The following is an 18800-nucleotide window of genomic DNA, read 5'->3' as shown; positions in this document are numbered from 1 at the left end:
GATCGGGGCCCTCGCTCCTCCTGTATCTGGTGATCGGGGCCCTCGCTCCTCCTGTATCAGGTGATCGGGGCCCTCGCTGCTCCTGTATCTGGTGATCGGGGCCCTCGCTCCTCCTGTATCTGGTGATCGGGGCCCTCGCTCCTCCTGTATCTGGTGATCGGGGCCCTCGCTCCTCCTGTGTCTGGTGATCGGGGCCCTCGCTGCTCCTGTATCTGGTGATCGGGGCCCTCGCTCCTCCTGTATCTGGTGATCGGGGCCCTCGCTCCTCCTGTATCTGGTGATCGGGGCCCTCGCTCCTCCTGTATCTGGTGATCGGGGCCCTCGCTCCTCCTGTATCTGGTGATCGGGGCCCTCGCTCCTCCTGTATCTGGTGATCGGGGCCCTCGCTCCTCCTGTATCTGGTGATCGGGGCCCTCGCTCCTCCTGTATCTGGTGATCGGGGCCCTCGCTCCTCCTGTATCTGGTGACCGCGGCCGCTCCCGTCTGCACTGAGCGCTGGAGGCTGGGTCACTACACTGATCACATGATGTGACGTCATCGCAGGTCCTGCAGTTCTCAGCCGTGTGCAGACGTCTGTGGGCGGGGCTGACACCACGCACCATAACATGCACGGCGGACACTATATCCAAGTGGGGGAAAGGACCTGTTTTGACGTCATATCATTGTGACCTCACGATTGGTTGATTTACCCGGAAAGGGAGGGGCCTCCTCCTGTATTGTAGACGGAAGCCGGGTTGGTGCTGAAGATGCGGAGACACCAGGGCCAACAGGAGATTGGGCGGGGCCTGCTGATCACGGGGTGTGGTCACATCCTTCACTGCTGAGTGGCCAGAATCAGGCTCCGCCCACTAAGGGGACATTAAGTCACGTGGTGCTGACGTCACCGCAGGTCCTGCATGTTATGTTGTGTGGTGTCCGCCCCGCCCCCAGGACGTCTTCCCCCGGCTGCGGCTCTCTGCGGTGTCAGGTGAGGTGACAGCGGCCAGGACTCGGGCGCAGCTCTCACACAGTCTGTGCAGTCATGGCTGCCTCTCTCCTAGTGACAGAGCTGCCGGTGTTCTGCTCACTCCCTGCAGCCTCTGTGTCCTCCCCGCGGCCGCACACTGTCAGCACGGAGGGACCGCCCCCTTGTCTCCTCTGGGGATGGAGGGACCGCCCCCTTGTCTCCTCTGGGGATGGGGGGACCGCCCCCTTGTCTCCTCTGGGGATGGAGGGGCCGCCCCCTTGTCTCCTCTGGGGATGGAGGGGCCGCCCCCTTGTCTCCTCTGGGGATGGAGGGGCCGCCCCCTTGTCTCCTCTGGGGATGGAGGGACCGCCCCCTTGTCTCCTCTGGGGATGGAGGGACCGCCCCCTTGTCTCCTCTGGGGATGGAGGGACCGCCCACTTGTCTCCTCTGGGGATGGAGGGACCGCCCACTTGTCTCCTCTGGGGATGGAGGAGCCGCCCACTTGTCTCCTCTGGGGATGGAGGGACCGCCCCCTTGTCTCCTCTGGGGATGGAGGGGCCGCCCACTTGTCTCCTCTGGGGATGGAGGGACCGCCCCCTTGTCTCCTCTGGGGATGGAGGGGCCGCCCACTTGTCTCCTCTGGGGATGGAGGAGCCGCCCACTTGTCTCCTCTGGGGATGGAGGAGCCGCCCACTTGTCTCCTCTGGGGATGGAGGAGCCGCCCACTTGTCTCCTCTGGGGATGGAGGAGCCGCCCACTTGTCTCCTCTGGGGATGGAGGAGCCGCCCACTTGTCTCCTCTGGGGATGGAGGAGCCGCCCACTTGTCTCCTCTGGGGATGGAGGAGCCGCCCACTTGTCTCCTCTGGGGATGGAGGAGCCGCCCACTTGTCTCCTCTGGGGATGGAGGAGCCGCCCACTTGTCTCCTCTGGGGATGGAGGAGCCGCCCACTTGTCTCCTCTGGGGATGGAGGAGCCGCCCACTTGTCTCCTCTGGGGATCGGAGGGACCGCCCCCTTGTCTCCTCTGGGGATCGGAGGGACCGCCCCCTTGTCTCCTCTGGGGATCGGAGGGACCGCCCCCTTGTCTCCTCTGGGGATCGGAGGGACCGGCCCCATTGTCTCCTCTGGAAATGATACACCGCCATCACTACTGTAATGTCCTATACGTAATCCTCCCAGACACGGGGATACACCGCCATCACTGCTGTAATGTCCTATACGTGATCCTCCCAGACACGGGGATACACCGCCATCACTACTGTAATGTCCTATACGTAATCCTCCCAGACACGGGGATACACCGCCATCACTACTGTAATGTCCTATACGTGATCCTCCCAGACACGGGGATACACCGCCATCACTACTGTAATGTCCTATACGTAATCCCCCCAGACACGGGGATACACCGCCATCACTACTGTAATGTCCTATACGTGATCCTCCCAGACACGGGGATACACCGCCATCACTGCTGTAATGTCCTATACGTGATCCTCCCAGACACGAGGATACACCGCCATCACTACTGTAATGTCCTATACGTAATCCCCACAGACACGGGGATACACCGCCATCACTACTGTAATGTCCTATACGTGATCCTCCCAGACACGGGGATACACCGCCATCACTACTGTAATGTCCTATACGTAATCCCCCCAGACACGGGGATACACCGCCATCACTACTGTAATGTCCTATACGTGATCCTCCCAGACACGGGGATACACCGCCATCACTACTGTAATGTCCTATACGTAATCCTCCCAGACACGGGGATACACCGCCATCACTACTGTAATGTCCTATACGTGATCCTCCCAGACACGGGGATACACCCCCATCACTACTGTAATGTCCTATACGTAATCCCCCCAGACACGGGGATACACCGCCATCACTACTGTAATGTCCTATACGTGATCCTCCCAGACACGGGGATACACCACCATCACTGCTGTAATGTCCTATACGTGATCCTCCCAGACACGAGGATACACCGCCATCACTACTGTAATGTCCTATACGTAATCCCCACAGACACGGGGATACACCGCCATCACTACTGTAATGTCCTATACGTGATCCTCCCAGACACGGGGATACACCGCCATCACTACTGTAATGTCCTATACGTAATCCCCCCAGACACGGGGATACACCGCCATCACTACTGTAATGTCCTATACGTGATCCTCCCAGACACGGGGATACACCCCCATCACTACTGTAATGTCCTATACGTAATCCCCCCAGACACGGGGATACACCGCCATCACTACTGTAATGTCCTATACGTAATCCTCCCAGACACGGGGATACACCGCCATCACTACTGTAATGTCCTATACGTGATCCTCCCAGACACGGGGATACACCCCCATCACTACTGTAATGTCCTATACGTAATCCCCCCAGACACGGGGATACACCGCCATCACTACTGTAATGTCCTATACGTAATCCTCCCAGACACGGGGATACACCGCCATCACTACTGTAATGTCCTATACGTGATCCTCCCAGACACGGGGATACACCCCCATCACTACTGTAATGTCCTATACGTAATCCCCCCAGACACGGGGATACACCGCCATCACTACTGTAATGTCCTATACGTAATCCTCCCAGACACGAGGATACACCGCCATCACTACTGTAATGTCCTATACGTGATCCTCCCAGACACGGGGATACACCGCCATCACTGCTGTAATGTCCTATACGTGATCCTCCCAGACACGGGGATACACCGCCATCACTACTGTAATGTCCTATACGTAATCCTCCCAGACACGGGGATACACCGCCATCACTACTGTAATGTCCTATACGTAACCCTCCCAGACACGGGGATACACCGCCATCACTGCTGTAATGTCCTATACGTAATCCTCCCAGACACGGGGATACACCGCCATCACTACTGTAATGTCCTATACGTAACCCTCCCAGACACGAGGATACACCGCCATCACTGCTGTAATGTCCTATACGTAATCCTCCCAGACACGAGGATACACCGCCATCACTGCTGTAATGTCCTATACGTAACCCTCCCAGACACGAGGATACACCGCCATCACTGCTGTAATGTCCTATACGTAATCCTCCCAGACACGGGGATACACCGCCATCACTGCTGTAATGTCCTATACGTAATCCTCCCAGACACGAGGATACACCGCCATCACTGCTGTAATGTCCTATACGTAATCCTCCCAGACACGAGGATACACCGCCATCACTGCTGTAATGTCCTATACGTAACCCTCCCAGACACGAGGATACACCGCCATCACTGCTGTAATGTCCTATACGTAATCCTCCCAGACACGGGGATACACCGCCATCACTGCTGTAATGTCCTATACGTAACCCTCCCAGACACGAGGATACACCGCCATCACTGCTGTAATGTCCTATACGTAATCCTCCCAGACACGGGGATACACCGCCATCACTGCTGTAATGTCCTATACGTAATCCTCCCAGACACGAGGATACACCGCCATCACTGCTGTAATGTCCTATACGTAATCCTCCCAGACACGGGGATACACCGCCATCACTACTGTAATGTCCTATACGTAATCCCCCCAGACACGGGGATACACCGCCATCACTACTGTAATGTCCTATACGTAATCCTCCCAGACACGGGGATACACCGCCATCACTACTGTAATGTCCTATACGTAATCCTCCCAGACACGGGGATACACCGCCATCACTACTGTAATGTCCTATACGTGATCCTCCCAGACACGGGGATACACCGCCATCACTACTGTAATGTCCTATACGTAATCCCCCCCAGACACGGGGATACACCGCCATCACTACTGTAATGTCCTATACGTAATCCCCCCAGACACGGGGATACACCGCCATCACTGCTGTAATGTCCTATACGTAATCCCCCCAGACACGGGGATACACCGCCATCACTGCTGTAATGTCCTGTACGTGATCCCCCCAGACACGGGGATACACCGCCATCACTACTGTAATGTCCTATACGTAATCCCCCCCAGACACGGGGATACACCGCCATCACTACTGTAATGTCCTATACGTAATCCCCCCAGACACGGGGATACACCGCCATCACTGCTGTAATGTCCTATACGTGATCCCTCCCAGACACGGGGATACACCGCCATCACTGCTGTAATGTCCTATACGTGATCCCCCCAGACACGAGGATACACCGCCATCACTGCTGTAATGTCCTATACGTAATCCCCCCAGACACGGGGATACACCGCCATCACTGCTGTAATGTCCTGTACGTGATCCCCCCAGACACGGGGATACACCGCCATCACTACTGTAATGTCCTATACGTAATCCCCCCCAGACACGGGGATACACCGCCATCACTACTGTAATGTCCTATACGTAATCCCCCCAGACACGGGGATACACCGCCATCACTGCTGTAATGTCCTATACGTGATCCCTCCCAGACACGGGGATACACCGCCATCACTGCTGTAATGTCCTATACGTGATCCCCCCAGACACGGGGATACACCGTCACTACTTTAAAGTTAGGATATGCAGCACATAACATGGCGGGCTTGTAGTTCTGTTCGATATCGTTCTGGGGGTTAGAGAACAGACATCAGGGGAGGGTCAGCACTGGGGCATCTGGAGGGACAGCGGTCACACACAAGCTGTATACTCCAAGGACCTTTCGTGAGTCACATAGTTGGGTCGTTGCCGCGTGTTTCTGTCCTGCACTCGTATATGGAGGAGCAAAGGGAACACAATACCTGTAATCATGAGGAGCAGAAAGTGTGAATCTCAGCTCACCCCTGAATTGGCAGAAATAGTGTTCTCCAAGTGGACAGGTTCTCTAGAGGCCAAGACTGAGGGATGTGATGAAGCCGAGCTGATACAGGGAGAGACTTTACTAGTTACACAGATATGGATTCTGCTGTGTGCCATCATATTAGAGGCCCCTAAACTTCTACACGGGCCTCCGATATTCATGAAGGCCATAAGGAACCGAGGCTTCAGATGTCTTCATAGGATGTTGGAAAGCGCAAGCCTGGTCCTAGCAGGACCCCTTCACCCCCAGTGGTTTGCACTTTAATGACCGGGCCAATTTTTACAATTCTGACCACTGTCCCTTTATGAGGTGATAGCTCTGGAGCTTCCATGGATCCCGGTGATTCTGACATTGTTCCCTCATGACATATTGTACTTTGTTAGTGGGAACATTTCTTCGATATGACTTGTGCTTATTTGTAAAAAAAACAACAAAATGAACCCTTGAGGCGCTTCACAGGAATTTTGGTAATGTTTTAAAAAAAAATTTTTATTTTTTTTTTACACAAAAAGATTCCTTCAGATACAATTTTTTCTATTTTTGACAAGGGTAACAGGAAAAAAAAATAGACCCCAAAATTTTTTGTGTAATTTCTCCTGAGTACGCCAATACCTCATATGTGGGGGAATACTACTTTTGAGGCACAGTGCAAAGCTCAGAAGGGAAGAGGCGCCATATTGGAGTTCAGATTTTGCTGGAATGGTCTGAGGGTGCCATGTCTCATTGGTAGAGCCCCCTATGACACGGGTGTGTCACAGAATTTCATACCATTGGGCAGTGAAGAAAAAAACAACTACATTTTTACCACCAAAATTTTGTTTTAGCCCCAAATTTTACCTTTTCACAAGGGAAGTGGGTAAAAATGACACGTGTGATGCTAGTCACAACTCACAGACAAGCCATGAGTCAGCGAAGTCAGATGTTCCGGGGTCAATACCAAAAGAGCAAGTAGTGAACCAAGGGAAAATACAAAGTCGTAATCAGGTCACATGCCAGGGTCAGAATGTCAGAGAAATAGCGGATAAGCAAATGGGCAATAACAAACGGGTAGTCAGAACACGGTGCAAAGGTCAGCAGCAGAATATCAGATGCAAGGGGGCAATAACAAACGGGTAGTCAGAACATGGTCCAAAGGTCAGCAGCAGAATATCAGATGCAAGGGGGCAATAACAAACGCGTAGTCAGAACATCGTCCAAAGGTCAGCAGCAGAAGATCAGATGCAAGGGGGCAATAACAAACGGGTAGTCAGAACACGGTCCAAAGGTCAGCAGCAGAATATCAGAACTTACAGCACAGAGTACAGGCGAACACACCAGGGAGCACAAGCATTTGACTGGCAGTGATCTGGGCCAGACAGCTCGCCTAAATAGCAGGGCAATTATAAATAACAAGGAGCACCTGTGGAAACCTCTGCACCTCCCAGTCAGATAGGTCAACCGAGCTGTCAATCACAGCACCGATAGCTCAGCACGCCCCAGCACAGGATTGGATGACAGAGCTGTCCATCACGGAGTCCCAGACACTCTGAGCAGAGGAATCATGACAGCACCAACATTTGTCCCACAATTTCTATTGAACGTGGCAATACCCCATATGTGGCTGTACAGTACTGCTTAGCCATACGGCGAGACTCTGGAGGGACGGAGCGCTATTTGCCTCCTGGAGCGCAGATTTTCCTAGAATGTTCTGTCCCCACATGAGGCGAATGGAAGTGTAGTTGATTGGGGCTGGGAGAGATTCCTACCTTCCGTTTCCTCAATGCAGAGCAGACAGGACCATTGTTGTTGTTTTGCTGTTCATGCGTTCAGAGAGATGATACACACCAGATATTGTGAAGTCCAGACTTGTTTATTTGGAGATCTGGACATACAGCGTATGATTGGTAATGCAGTACTTCTCCAGAAATGCAGTTGTAACAACCCAGGTGGTACAGCAAGATGTGTGCAGCAAGTTTAGCAAATTGTGAGTGCAACGAAGTGGTAAAAAAAAACTGATGCCTTTCACAGCCTGGTAAGCATGTCTCTCCTGGGTGAAGATGAAGCTAGTATTGGCCACCGGCAGGAGGAGAAGGAGTCATCTGACCTGGAAGTGGGAGGCATGTGCTAGAGCAGGTGGCAGCAGACCAAATTCAAGACTGAATACAAAGAAAGGTAACAACACAATTATATAAGCAAACAATCATAACCTTAGATGGAACAGCCCTCTCCCCGTCTGAAATTCCATAAGGGATTTCACTATATTAATGTTTTTGTTTAAGTAAAGCTCAATAACCTAGAAAGGAAACACAAATATGCATGCAATAATCACAACTTCAAAACGAGGTAGATGAGTCAGTTCCTGAGACAATCCAATGGTACCCATCTTCGGATCGGAGAAGCCGCACTAGTCCAAACTGTCTCCGACCCAACCGTAATCTAATGGACGAAATAGTAGGGCAGTGTTCTATTTGTGGTTCATCCTACCGGAACGTACTGGGTAGAGAGTGGTTTATGGCAGATGTGCCAGCCGTGCCAGTCTTTGTCTCCACGTGAGTTGAGACAAGATCTCACAATGTGGGCTAACCTTGCTACAGTCTTAAGAAGTTTCATCCCATTGGAGAAGTATTTGAAGCGCTGGCAACTGAGGCTGGAGGTTGGTATAGTGTTCGTCGCCAAAGCACTGACCTCGGAGCGGACTTCTGGATCGCCATCCGGATCCTGGATGCTGAAGACTTCCTGGACACATTCACTTCCCTTCTGTTCCAACACAAACTTAGGACCTGAAAGCCAAGAAGAGTTAGCAAAGGATCTTATAGACATAGGTCTAGTGGCATGGTCAGCTGGATTAAGCTTAGATGGGATATAGTTCCATTGTTCAGGCTTGGAAGACCTCCTTATTCTCTCGATGCGGTTACTGACGTACACGTAGAAGTGCCTTGTTTAGTTGTAGATGTAACCTAAGACAACCTTACTGTCACTGTAGTATTGCACGTCACCTATGTTGGTGTCCAGCTCGTGCTATATAAAGTCTGCAAGTTCTACTGCAAGCACGGTAGTCCAAGTCTGGGAATAGTGTGATCAGGCTTGGGAGCCAACTTAGCCTTGCCGAAAACGAACCCAACATGATCTTGATTGTCGGGTCCCGTCACCTTCAGATAGGCAACTGCTGCCATGGCCTCCGTGGATGCATCCGAGAACACATGGAGTTCCTTCCTAGTGCTAGCAACAAGTGAGGTTCTGGAGTAGCATCTCGGTATGTGAATCTCATCCAAGGCACACAAAGACTGCTTCCAGGCTTCCCATTTTGGTTCCTTCTCAGGAGGGAGTGTGGCATCCCAGTCCTTGACTGTTTCGGAAAGCTGTCTCAGAAGGGATTTACCTTGTATGGTAATTGGTGCTACGAACCCCAGTGGGTCGTATAAGCTATTCACCACTGACAGGACACCACGTTTAGTGAATGGTTTGTCTGCACAGTTTATTTGGAAACTGAAGGTGTCGACTGACAGGTTCCACCTCAAGCCTAAGCTTCTCTGCACAGGCGGACAGTCTGGTCCCAGGTCTTTGGCCTTGAATCCTGGTGCGTGGTCACTTGAATCAAAGGCTCTCATGACAGCCGTGCTGTTTGAAGCAATTTTGTGCAATCTAAGCTTAACTTGGTACAGCATACCTTGGGTCCTCTTGAGTAGATCGATAGTCGCTTCTTCTGTGGGTAGAGATTTTAGTCCATCATCTACATCATCTACATCATCTTGCTCTACAAAGTTTCTGGCGTCTGTTCCATATTCGGTCTCTCCTTCTTGTGCGGTTCTCCGCAGGCCATAGGTTGCCACTGCTGGGGAAGGGCTGTTCCTGAATACATGCACCCTCATGCGATACTCCACCATCTCTTTGCTGGGGTCATTGTCCTTGTACCATAGGAACCTGAGGAAATTCCTGTGGTCCTCTCTGACTATGAAACAGTGGAACATCTGTTCAATTTCGGTGGTGATGGCGATGGGCTTTTTCCAGAACCTCATCAACACGCCTACTAGGTTGTTTGTAAGGTTAGGACCCGTGAGGTGGACATCGTTGAGAGATACACCTTGATGTTTGGCGCTTGAATCAAAGACTACTCTAATTTGCTTAGGTTTCCATGGGTGATATACTCCGAATGAGGGTAGGTACCAGCACTCCTCGTTTTCCTTTAAGGGAGGCGCTGGCTCCGCATGGTTATTCCGGAATATCTTGCTCATAAAGGTGACAATGTGTTCTTTCATCTCCGGTTTGTTGCTAAGTGTGCGCTGGAGAGAGTTGAATCTGGACAGGGCTTGTTCACGATTGTTCGGCAGTCTTACCCTGGTAGCTCGGAAGGGTAGGGGAAAAGCCCAGTGATTGGTCTCGTGCTTGAGGAACTCATTGTTCATTATCCTGACAAATTCCTTGTCTTCCATTGACGGGGCTACCTTGTTGTCATCCTTAGTTGAATGAAACACCGATCTTACCAAGTCGTCTGCATAGGGAGAAGGAACGACATCAGGCAGCTGTACGGGATCTGGAGGCTTCTCTTTCACATCGTAGTGATGAGGGCATGGTTTGCAGAAGTAGCTCCTCCATCTCTGCGTACATAAGTCTTAAAGGAATCGACTCTTGTTCGATCCAAGCACACATTTCCTATGATTACCCACCCCAAGTCGAGTCTCTGTGCGTAGGGGCCATAGTCAGGACTATTGCACTGTTGGCGGACCTTATGTATCTTTAAATTGTCTCTGCCGAGCAGAAGTAGGATTTCAGCATCTGAGTCCATAGGTGGGATAACACTGGCTAGGTGCCTTAGGTGTGGTTGATGGAACGCAGTTTCTGGGTTAGGGATCTCGTCCCTTTGGTCGGGTATTTGATCGCATTCGATTAGCGTAGGTAGGGGTATTTCTACGCCTCCGTTGACAGGAAAAGCAATGAAACCTTGTGCCCTTCTGCCGCTAGTCTCTGTGCGGCCTGAGCAAGTGTTCAGAGTATAGGGCGTTGCTGGTCCCTTGATTCCAAAGGCTTCAAAGAACTTAGGTCCAGCTAGGGATCGATTGCTCTGATCGTCAATGATGGCATACATTTTTACTGCCTTCTCTGGTTGCCCTTCTGGATAAACTTTGATTAGGCATATCCTGGCACAGCATTTATCACTTTGGTTCTCCCCACATACCTCTGAGCATGAGCAGGAGACAGCCGTGGTAGACTTGGTGTTATTCTGTGGCTCCCCGCCATGGTTTGTAGGACTAGAGGTAACTGCGACTGCTGGATCGCTGGTGGCTGAGGTTGGATGCAAAGCTGAAGGGTGTTTGTCACTATGACACTCTTCACACTTAATGGCAGATTTACAGTCCTTGGCCATGTGTTCTAATGAGGTGCAGCACTTGAAACATACCCCAAGTTCGCTGAGGAATTTCTTGCGCTCCTGCATGGTTTTGGACCTGAAGCCTCTACATTTGTTCAATGAGTGTGTTTTTTGTGAATGGGACACTGATGATTGAAAGACTTATCTCTCGATGGAATAGTGTGCTGTTTATCGGCTATTACTGCAGGTGGTGGCAGGTTAGTCTTTCTGACACTTATACTGCTCCTCAAGTCCTTGCGTCTATGTGAGACACTTTCATACCTTGATGACGGTGTTGCTGGAGCTGTAGTGTTAGACTCCAGGAAGTCTAGGCTAGGGTTGTTCCTCATTTGGGCCTGTTCGTCGACAAACTTGCAGAACTGATTGAACGGAGGAAAGGTGACATCATGTGATCTTTTGTACCTGGAAACGCATACTGCCCACTTCTCTTGCAGACTATGCGGCAGCTTTGAGATGATTGGGTTCACCCCATGGGCAATGTCCAGGTAGCATAATCCAGACAGACGAGGGTCTCCTTTTGCAAGATCCAGCTCCATAAGCAGGTCGCATAAGTCCAGAAGCTTGTGGACTTCCTTAAGGTTGATCCTTGGAACGTTCTACAGTCTCTTGAATAGGGATTTTTCTCCATGGCTTCAGCGCTGCCATAGGTTCTTTCGAGTCTCAGCAAGGCAGCAGCGAGACCTGCTTCAGCATGCCCCACATAAACGGTCCGAAGACTCTTGATACGGTTTGTGGAGTCATTTCCCAACCATTTTACCATGAGGTCGAGCTCCTGTTCTGCAGATAGGTTAAGATCAGCAATGGTGGCCTTGAAGGTTGCTTTCCAGGCTCTGTAGTTCTCTGCACAGTCGGCAGACTTTGAGAGGCTGGTGCTGATTAGCCCTTTGCTCACCATAAACTTCTCTAACTCGGACATATCCGATCCTTCACTCCTTGTTAGCTTGTGTTGCTTCTCGGGCGTATAAGCTGTGCGGCGTGGAAGGGTGAATTGTTCCTGGGTAGAATGATGTTGCTGCAGGGTTGAGCTGCGGTTTAACCTCTGGAGATTTTGATGACTGCGGCTTGAACTGTGGAGATGGATTGGAATGCGACTTGTGATCGTCTTGTGATTGCTGCACCTGAGGGGACACATTATGGCGTTGGTCTTGGGTCTCTGCAGATGCTGTTGGTAACACTGGCACCGTAAGGTGGGCTGACTTGGACGTTTCCACATTGTTGGGTTGAACGTCGCTGGAGGTGTGTGCTGCAGAGATCTGTTTTCTGCACGTAATCACTGGTACGGACAGCTGGGTCCTCTTCTTCCAGTGGTGATAGGCAAATCGGGTCGAGGTTTTGATTCATTGCTTGCTCGAGTATTTTTACTTCGGCTAGCGCGATTTCTTCCTCCATTTGTGTTTTGAAGAATCTTTGCTTTAGCCTCTGCCTTCTTGGCTTCTGCCTGCGCTTCAGCCTTCTTGGCTTCTGCCTGCGCTTCAGCCTTCTTGGCTTCTGCCTGCGCTTCAGCCTTCTTGGCTTCTGCCTGCGCTTCAGCCTTCTTGGCTTCTGCCTGCGCTTCAGCCTTCTTGGCTTCTGCCTGCGCTTCAGCCTTCTTGGCTTCTGCCTGCGCTTCAGCCTTCTTGGCTTCTGCCTGCGCCTCAGCCTTCTTGGCTTCTGCCTGCGCTTCAGCCTTCTTGGCTTCTGCCTGCGCTTCAGCCTTCTTGGCTTCTGCCTGCGCTTCAGCCTTCTTGGCTTCTGCCTGCGCTTCAGCCTTCTTGGCTTCTGCCTGCGCTTCAGCCTTCTTGGCTTCTGCCTGCGCTTCAGCCTTCTTGGCTTCTGCCTGCGCTTCAGCCTTCTTGGCTTCTGCCTGCGCTTCAACTTTCTTGGCTTCGGCCTCCACTTTCTTTTCTGTGTAGGAACGTCTTAGTTTGGATCGCTCTGCGTTTAAACGGGCCTCTAGGATTCTGTCGCTGAGGGCTGAAGTTCTTGAGCAGGATGATTTGTATGACCGAGCAGAGTGCTTGGATGAGCCTGACCTGTGAGATCCAGCTTCTTGCAGTTAAGCGATACGGAGCTCCGCTTTATCTTTGGCGTCTTGCACAGCAGCGTCCCTTTCTTTTTCTGTAGAATCCACTTTGCTTAATTCTGATGAGGTTTCATCAATATTAGTCTCTTAGGAAGGCAACATACCTTGCGGACAGTCTCTTGTATCTTCCGTTGGCCGTGTCTAGCCGTTTTATAGTGTCCTGTAGACTCGCTGCATCATTTTTGTGGCGTTTGATGCTTGACATGAGGGAGATCACTCGTTCCCATAGGTCGTCCAGGTTGCCATTGAACTCATCCTTTGTACTGTGATAGTTTTCGACGACCTTTATGGTTGGTTTGACAGAGCGTCTTGGTCGTGAGTCTTGGCCTGTTTCTGAAGATGACTCTGTTTCCCCCTCTTCATAATGGACCGTATCGGTTAGTATTTGCTCTGTTTCAGCAGTGGAAGACTGTGCAGGGTCTTTTTCGGCCATTTTGATTTAAGGTGCACTGTCTCTTTAAGAAACTGAACTCTTGAATTGGGGGCTGGAAATCACGGTGCAGCTTAGTTAAGACGTCCTGATAAGATTCCCAATGTGTTTTTAGGGAATTGTGGGGTTTTGCAGTCCGACAATCTGCAGCGATGTTGTATAATATGCAGACTGTCTCTATGCACGATGCGGTCTGGGGTGACGCTGCAGAGTTTGTTAGCAGAGCAAGGCTGCAGTATGTGAGCGGGCAGACGGGTTAGGATATAAGGGTGATTTTTTTGGCGGGCTACAAGGCAGTTTTTTGACTGTTCTGTCCCCACATGAGGCGAATTGAGGTGTAGTTGATTGGGGCTGGGAGAGATTCCTACCTTCCGTTTCCTCAATGCAGAGCAGACAGGACCATTGTTGCTGTTTTGCTGTTCATGCGTCCGGAGAGATGATACACACCAGATATTGTGAAGTCCAGACTTGTTTATTGGAGATCTGGACACACAGCGTATGATTGGTAATGCAGTACTTCTCCAGAAATGCAGGTGTAACAACCCAGGTGGTGCAGCAAGATGTGTGCAGCAAGTTTAGCAAATTGTGAGTGCAACGAAGTGGTCAAAAAACTGATGCCTTTCACAGCCTGGTAAGCATGTCTCTCCCGGGTGAAGATGAAGCTAGTATTGGCCACCGGCAGGAGGAGAAGGAGTCACTGACCTGGAAGTGGGAGGCATGTACTAGAATTACTTAGGCCTGTTTCACACTTCCGTTTGTGACCATCAGTCAAGATCCGCCGATTTGGAAAAAAAACGCATCCGCTATTTTTGTTGGCGGATCCGTTTTTTTCCTCATAGACGTGCATTATCGGCGGATCTTGACGGATGGTCGTCCGTTTGATCCGTTTTTGTACGTGTCTGCCAAGATTTTGGCGTTCAGCGGCCCGGACGAAGCGTGTAACGTTTTTTTCGTGTCCGGATCTCTCTCTCGGCACGGTTCCTTTAAATTTTTCCCTTCGGCGGATCCGTTTTCCGCTATTTTGGCGGACTTTAACTGACAGAAAAAACTAAAGTGTGAAACAGGCCTTAGCTGCGGTCTGCTATACAGAAAAAGGACAGCAGATGGCAGCAGACCAAATGCAAGACTGAATAGAAAGAAAGGTAACATAACACAATTATATAAGCATTCAATTATAACCTTAGATGGAACAGCACATAGAATAGTTCCAGGACTCCATATACAGAGCTCCTAAGTGCTAGAAGAGCAGAATCCCCCCCTAAGCTGACCCCATTTTTGAAATTATACCCCTTTGGGAATTTATCTACAGGTGTATTGTAGATTTGACTCTGTGTGTATTTTCCAGAAACAAGCAGCAATGAATGTCGCCGAGTGAAAATTGCATGCTGACGTTGTAGTGACCAGTACATTATAGTGACTATTACGTTATGCCCAACCCGAGCTTCTGGAGACATGCACCCTGAAGTCAGGCGGGCTCTCATCACTACAGAAATGCCAATCATGTGGACGTTACACGTGGTTTAGGTACATTGTGTGGCTCAGAAGGGAGGGGGCATTTGGATTTGTGAGCACAGAATTTGCTGAATTTCTATTGGGGGGCGAGGAGCCATTTTGCTTTTCCAGAGCTTTTTTTCTACCACTAACGTGGAAGCCCTTAACTTTCCATTAACAGATGACAGACCTGAATGGGGACTTGCCTTTTTTGTGGATTGAGTTGAAGTTTTTATTGGGAACATTTTACATAATGTTTATGATCACATTTATCCGTCGCTCTACTCTGAGCACTTACATCTGGGTTTCCAAATAAATCTCAGACTGACGTGATTCAGATGAAACCCCCCGAGGGATCCATTCACTATCATAAGGCAGCAGAGTTACTCTGGATTCCATCTGGCCTCTATCAGTAGTGTCCTCCTTTTCAGAATTGCACAAAACTGTGGCCGACTGCAGTTTTATGCAATACTAATAAGACGGATACCGACGGATCACGGGTCAGTCTGCGTGCACAGTGCTTCCATCTGCCTCATTATAGGGAATCGTCCGCCTGAGGTTCCGTCTGAATCACATATTTCAGAGATTTACACGGAAACCCCAGTGTTGAGAGCTCAGTGCAGAGCGCAGGATAAATGTGCACCGAGCCTTACTGCGATCTTTGGGAAGCAGAATGGAAAAATCAGCAGCATGTGAAGAATTGGTTTTATTTATTTTTTACGCCATTCCTCATGCGGTATAAGTGATTAGGCGACTTTATTCTTCGGGTCGGTGCGATTACAGAGATATGAGATTTATAGCGGGTTTTTTTGTTTGGCGGCAGTCACACTCTAAAAGACGCTTTTTATTGTGAATACTAGTTTTTCCATCACCACATTTTGGGAGCTATAATTTTTCCATATTTTGGCCGACAGAGTCATGTTAGGGCTTGTTTATTTCGGGACGAGTTGACGTTTTTATTGGTACCATTTTCGGGCACGTGACATTTTTTGATCGCTTTCTATTCCGATTTTTGGGAGGTAGAATGTATAACAACCAGCAATTCAGGATGTTTTTTTTTTTTTGATGGGTGGGGGGGTTATGCTGTTCCGTGTCTGGTAAGATTGATAAGACAGCTTTATTCTTTGGGTCAGTATGATTACGGAGATACTTCATTTATCTTTTATATGTTTTGGAGCTTTTCTACAATAAGTATTTTATAGAAAAAATATTCAGGATTGAGAGTCCTCAGTGGTTGATACCTTTTAATGGCTAACTGAAAAGATGGTGACACATTGCAGCTTTTGGAAATACTCAGGTCTCTTCATCAGGCAAAAAATAATAAAAAATCTGAAGTTGAATTAGTCTTTGCCTGATGAAGAGACCTGAGTAGTCCCGAAAGCTGCAATGTGTTACCATCTTTTCAGTTAGCCATTAAAAGGCATCAACCACTGAGGACTCTCAATCCTGAATATTCTTCTATCTACTGGCTAACATGGTACAAAGCTATACATCTTTCCTGTATAGAAAAAATAATTATTTTTGCGTCGCTTTATTCTGAGAGCTATAACTATTTTATTTTTCCGGTGATGGAGCTGTATGGGGCTCGTTTTTTGCGGGATAAGATGATGTTTTCAGCGGTACCATGTTTATTTGTCATGATCCATGCTGGATCATGACAGATAAAAAGCACCAGTAACCTTTTTTTTTTTTCCTTAAGCTGTGTGCTAATGATAGTTTGCCCCCGGTGGCCATTAGGGTCATTGCACTGTGGTGGTTTCAGTTCTAGTTTTGCCCCCCGGTGGCCGTTGGGGTCATTGCACTTGATGTTTTCTTTGCTTTGCCTTTTGCCCCCGGTGGTCAGTGGGGTTATAGCAGCTTTTGGCCCCTGATCATTTGACCATTCCCTTTTCCTATATAGGGTCACATGGTCTATGAGCAGGGGTTGGTGATATTGCTCATTTCCAACCAAGACTGGTGAAGGAAGGAACTACAGAGAGCAGCTCAGGGGAGCTCTGGTGAAGGAAGGAATTAGAGAGGTTTCCTTGCAGCTCTGACAAAGCTTGGAGAAGTAGCAGCTATTCTTGAGGAAAGCTGCTTTCTGGTGGTGGACTCTGTTGCTGGGAGCAATGGCAGCAGAGCAAAGCTAAGTGGTGTTTCCCTGTTTGTATTTTTCCCTGGTGTTTATTAGTACAGCGGTGGGGCCAGTGCCTGCACCACCCAGCTCCCTAGCAAGGGATAGGTGTAGGGTGTGCTAGGGTGACAGGTGAGGAGCCTGTATAGGGAACGTTAGGAGTGTGAGGGACACTGACTCAGGGGAGTGCAGGAGGTCTCCACGTCCCTGTTCCCTATTGCAGGGCCCACCGTTGTAACTGTTTCCCCTTCCCCCGTGTCTTGTCGTTTTAGTTACCGGCCTGCGGGTCGTGTCACACAGGACAGTTACACATGCCGTGTCTTGTTGTCTGAGTTACCGGCCTGTGGGTCGTGTCACACAGGACGGGTCCATGTGACATTATCACCAATCCTAACATTTTTCTCTGAGCCATGGGCCAAGTGCAGACCGGTGAGCAGTTGTTGCTGGCCCTCACTGAGGTTAGGGAGGAGCTGAATGATGTGTTTTAGCAGCACCTGCAGTGGAATTATGGGTCTGAGGCCTATCCTCTGCCTCAACTAGAGGGTCCATATACGGCTTTGGCGAGGATGTGCCGTGGAGTCCCTGCTGGTGAGCAGGACTTGCTTATACAGGCGGACGTACCCAGGCAGGTGGGTGGAGTCGGTGTCCCCATGGTGCTGCCTGGTGTTCCCCAAGGTGAAGGGGTACGTCCCTGTTGTGAGCAGACTAATGATTTAGTCCTTGGCACTGACGCTGACATTTCTGTACTGTCAGAGAAGCCGTGTCCCCCTGGTCATGTGGAGGAAGAAGACCTGGGAGTGTATATTTCCTCCTCGCCCTCAGAAGGTACTATGTCAGCGGAGGTGATGATTGTCGAGGTACCTGAGGGCATACCGGTGCTTGTGGACAGTGGAGCAGAAGTCAGTCTGGTGGATGCTCAGTTTGTCCAGACTCATGGTCTGAGGTGTGAGACGCCGGACAAACCCTTAAGCGTCCAGGCCATTAACTCTGTCCCACTGAGCCGGGGGGGGGGTTAAACCAAGTCATAGAAGACATTGTGCTGCATAGCGGACATCAGGATGTGTCCCAGCCATACTACGTCTTGGAGGGAAATCCAGCACCTATCTGTTGTAAGTTCATTTTCTGGTCCACCAGTTGTAAGTTCTCCTGCCAGGCTCCCTCTGGTGGTAACAGGAGGTAGTGAGGCTGATTTAATCAGTAGAGATCTGCCACCTGATAATGAGGATGACGATTGGACCTCAGGAATCTCAGACTGGATTTAAGACAGCCGACTCCCTATTCTGGTGCTGGTGATTCCTTCTGGCTTGTCAGGTCTTGGTTTTCAGCTCTGTTCCAGTCATCTAAAGCTAAGTTTTTCTGCTAATGTTCACACTTGATTTTGTTGGTCTATTCAGTTTTTTGTGTAGTCAGCCAGCCCCGGCTGGGGCTGTGCTGAATTTCCACTCTTATTTACCTGTATTTGCCAATTTGCTTTATGTCCCTTATTAGATTGGCCTCTTTTTGCTATGTCTCAGAATATCTCAGAGTGCTGATATAGTGGGAGAAGTCTAGTGACTTCAGGGTTAATT

At 50.0% G+C, this 18800-nt stretch overlaps 1 protein-coding gene across 1 annotated transcript in view; it reads left to right on the top strand.

The window, feature by feature from the left end:
• The first annotated feature begins 855 nt into the window (after window positions 1-855).
• Window positions 856-18800, top strand: part of LOC141065325 (uncharacterized) — a 198209-nt gene continuing 180264 nt past the window's right edge. The window contains exon 1 of the mRNA XM_073557754.1: window positions 856-967. Within this exon, the coding sequence (XP_073413855.1) occupies window positions 902-967 (66 nt within the window). The 5' untranslated portion in view covers window positions 856-901. The remainder of the gene's footprint in view (window positions 968-18800) is intronic.

Source organism: Dendrobates tinctorius, unplaced genomic scaffold (assembly GCF_039654945.1).
Source record: "Dendrobates tinctorius isolate UK_male_01 unplaced genomic scaffold, ASM3965494v1 ptg000251l, whole genome shotgun sequence".
NCBI classification, from domain to species: domain Eukaryota; kingdom Metazoa; phylum Chordata; class Amphibia; order Anura; family Dendrobatidae; genus Dendrobates; species Dendrobates tinctorius.
Note: the sequence above shows the minus strand (reverse complement) of the source record. Positions and strands in the feature narration are given on the sequence as shown.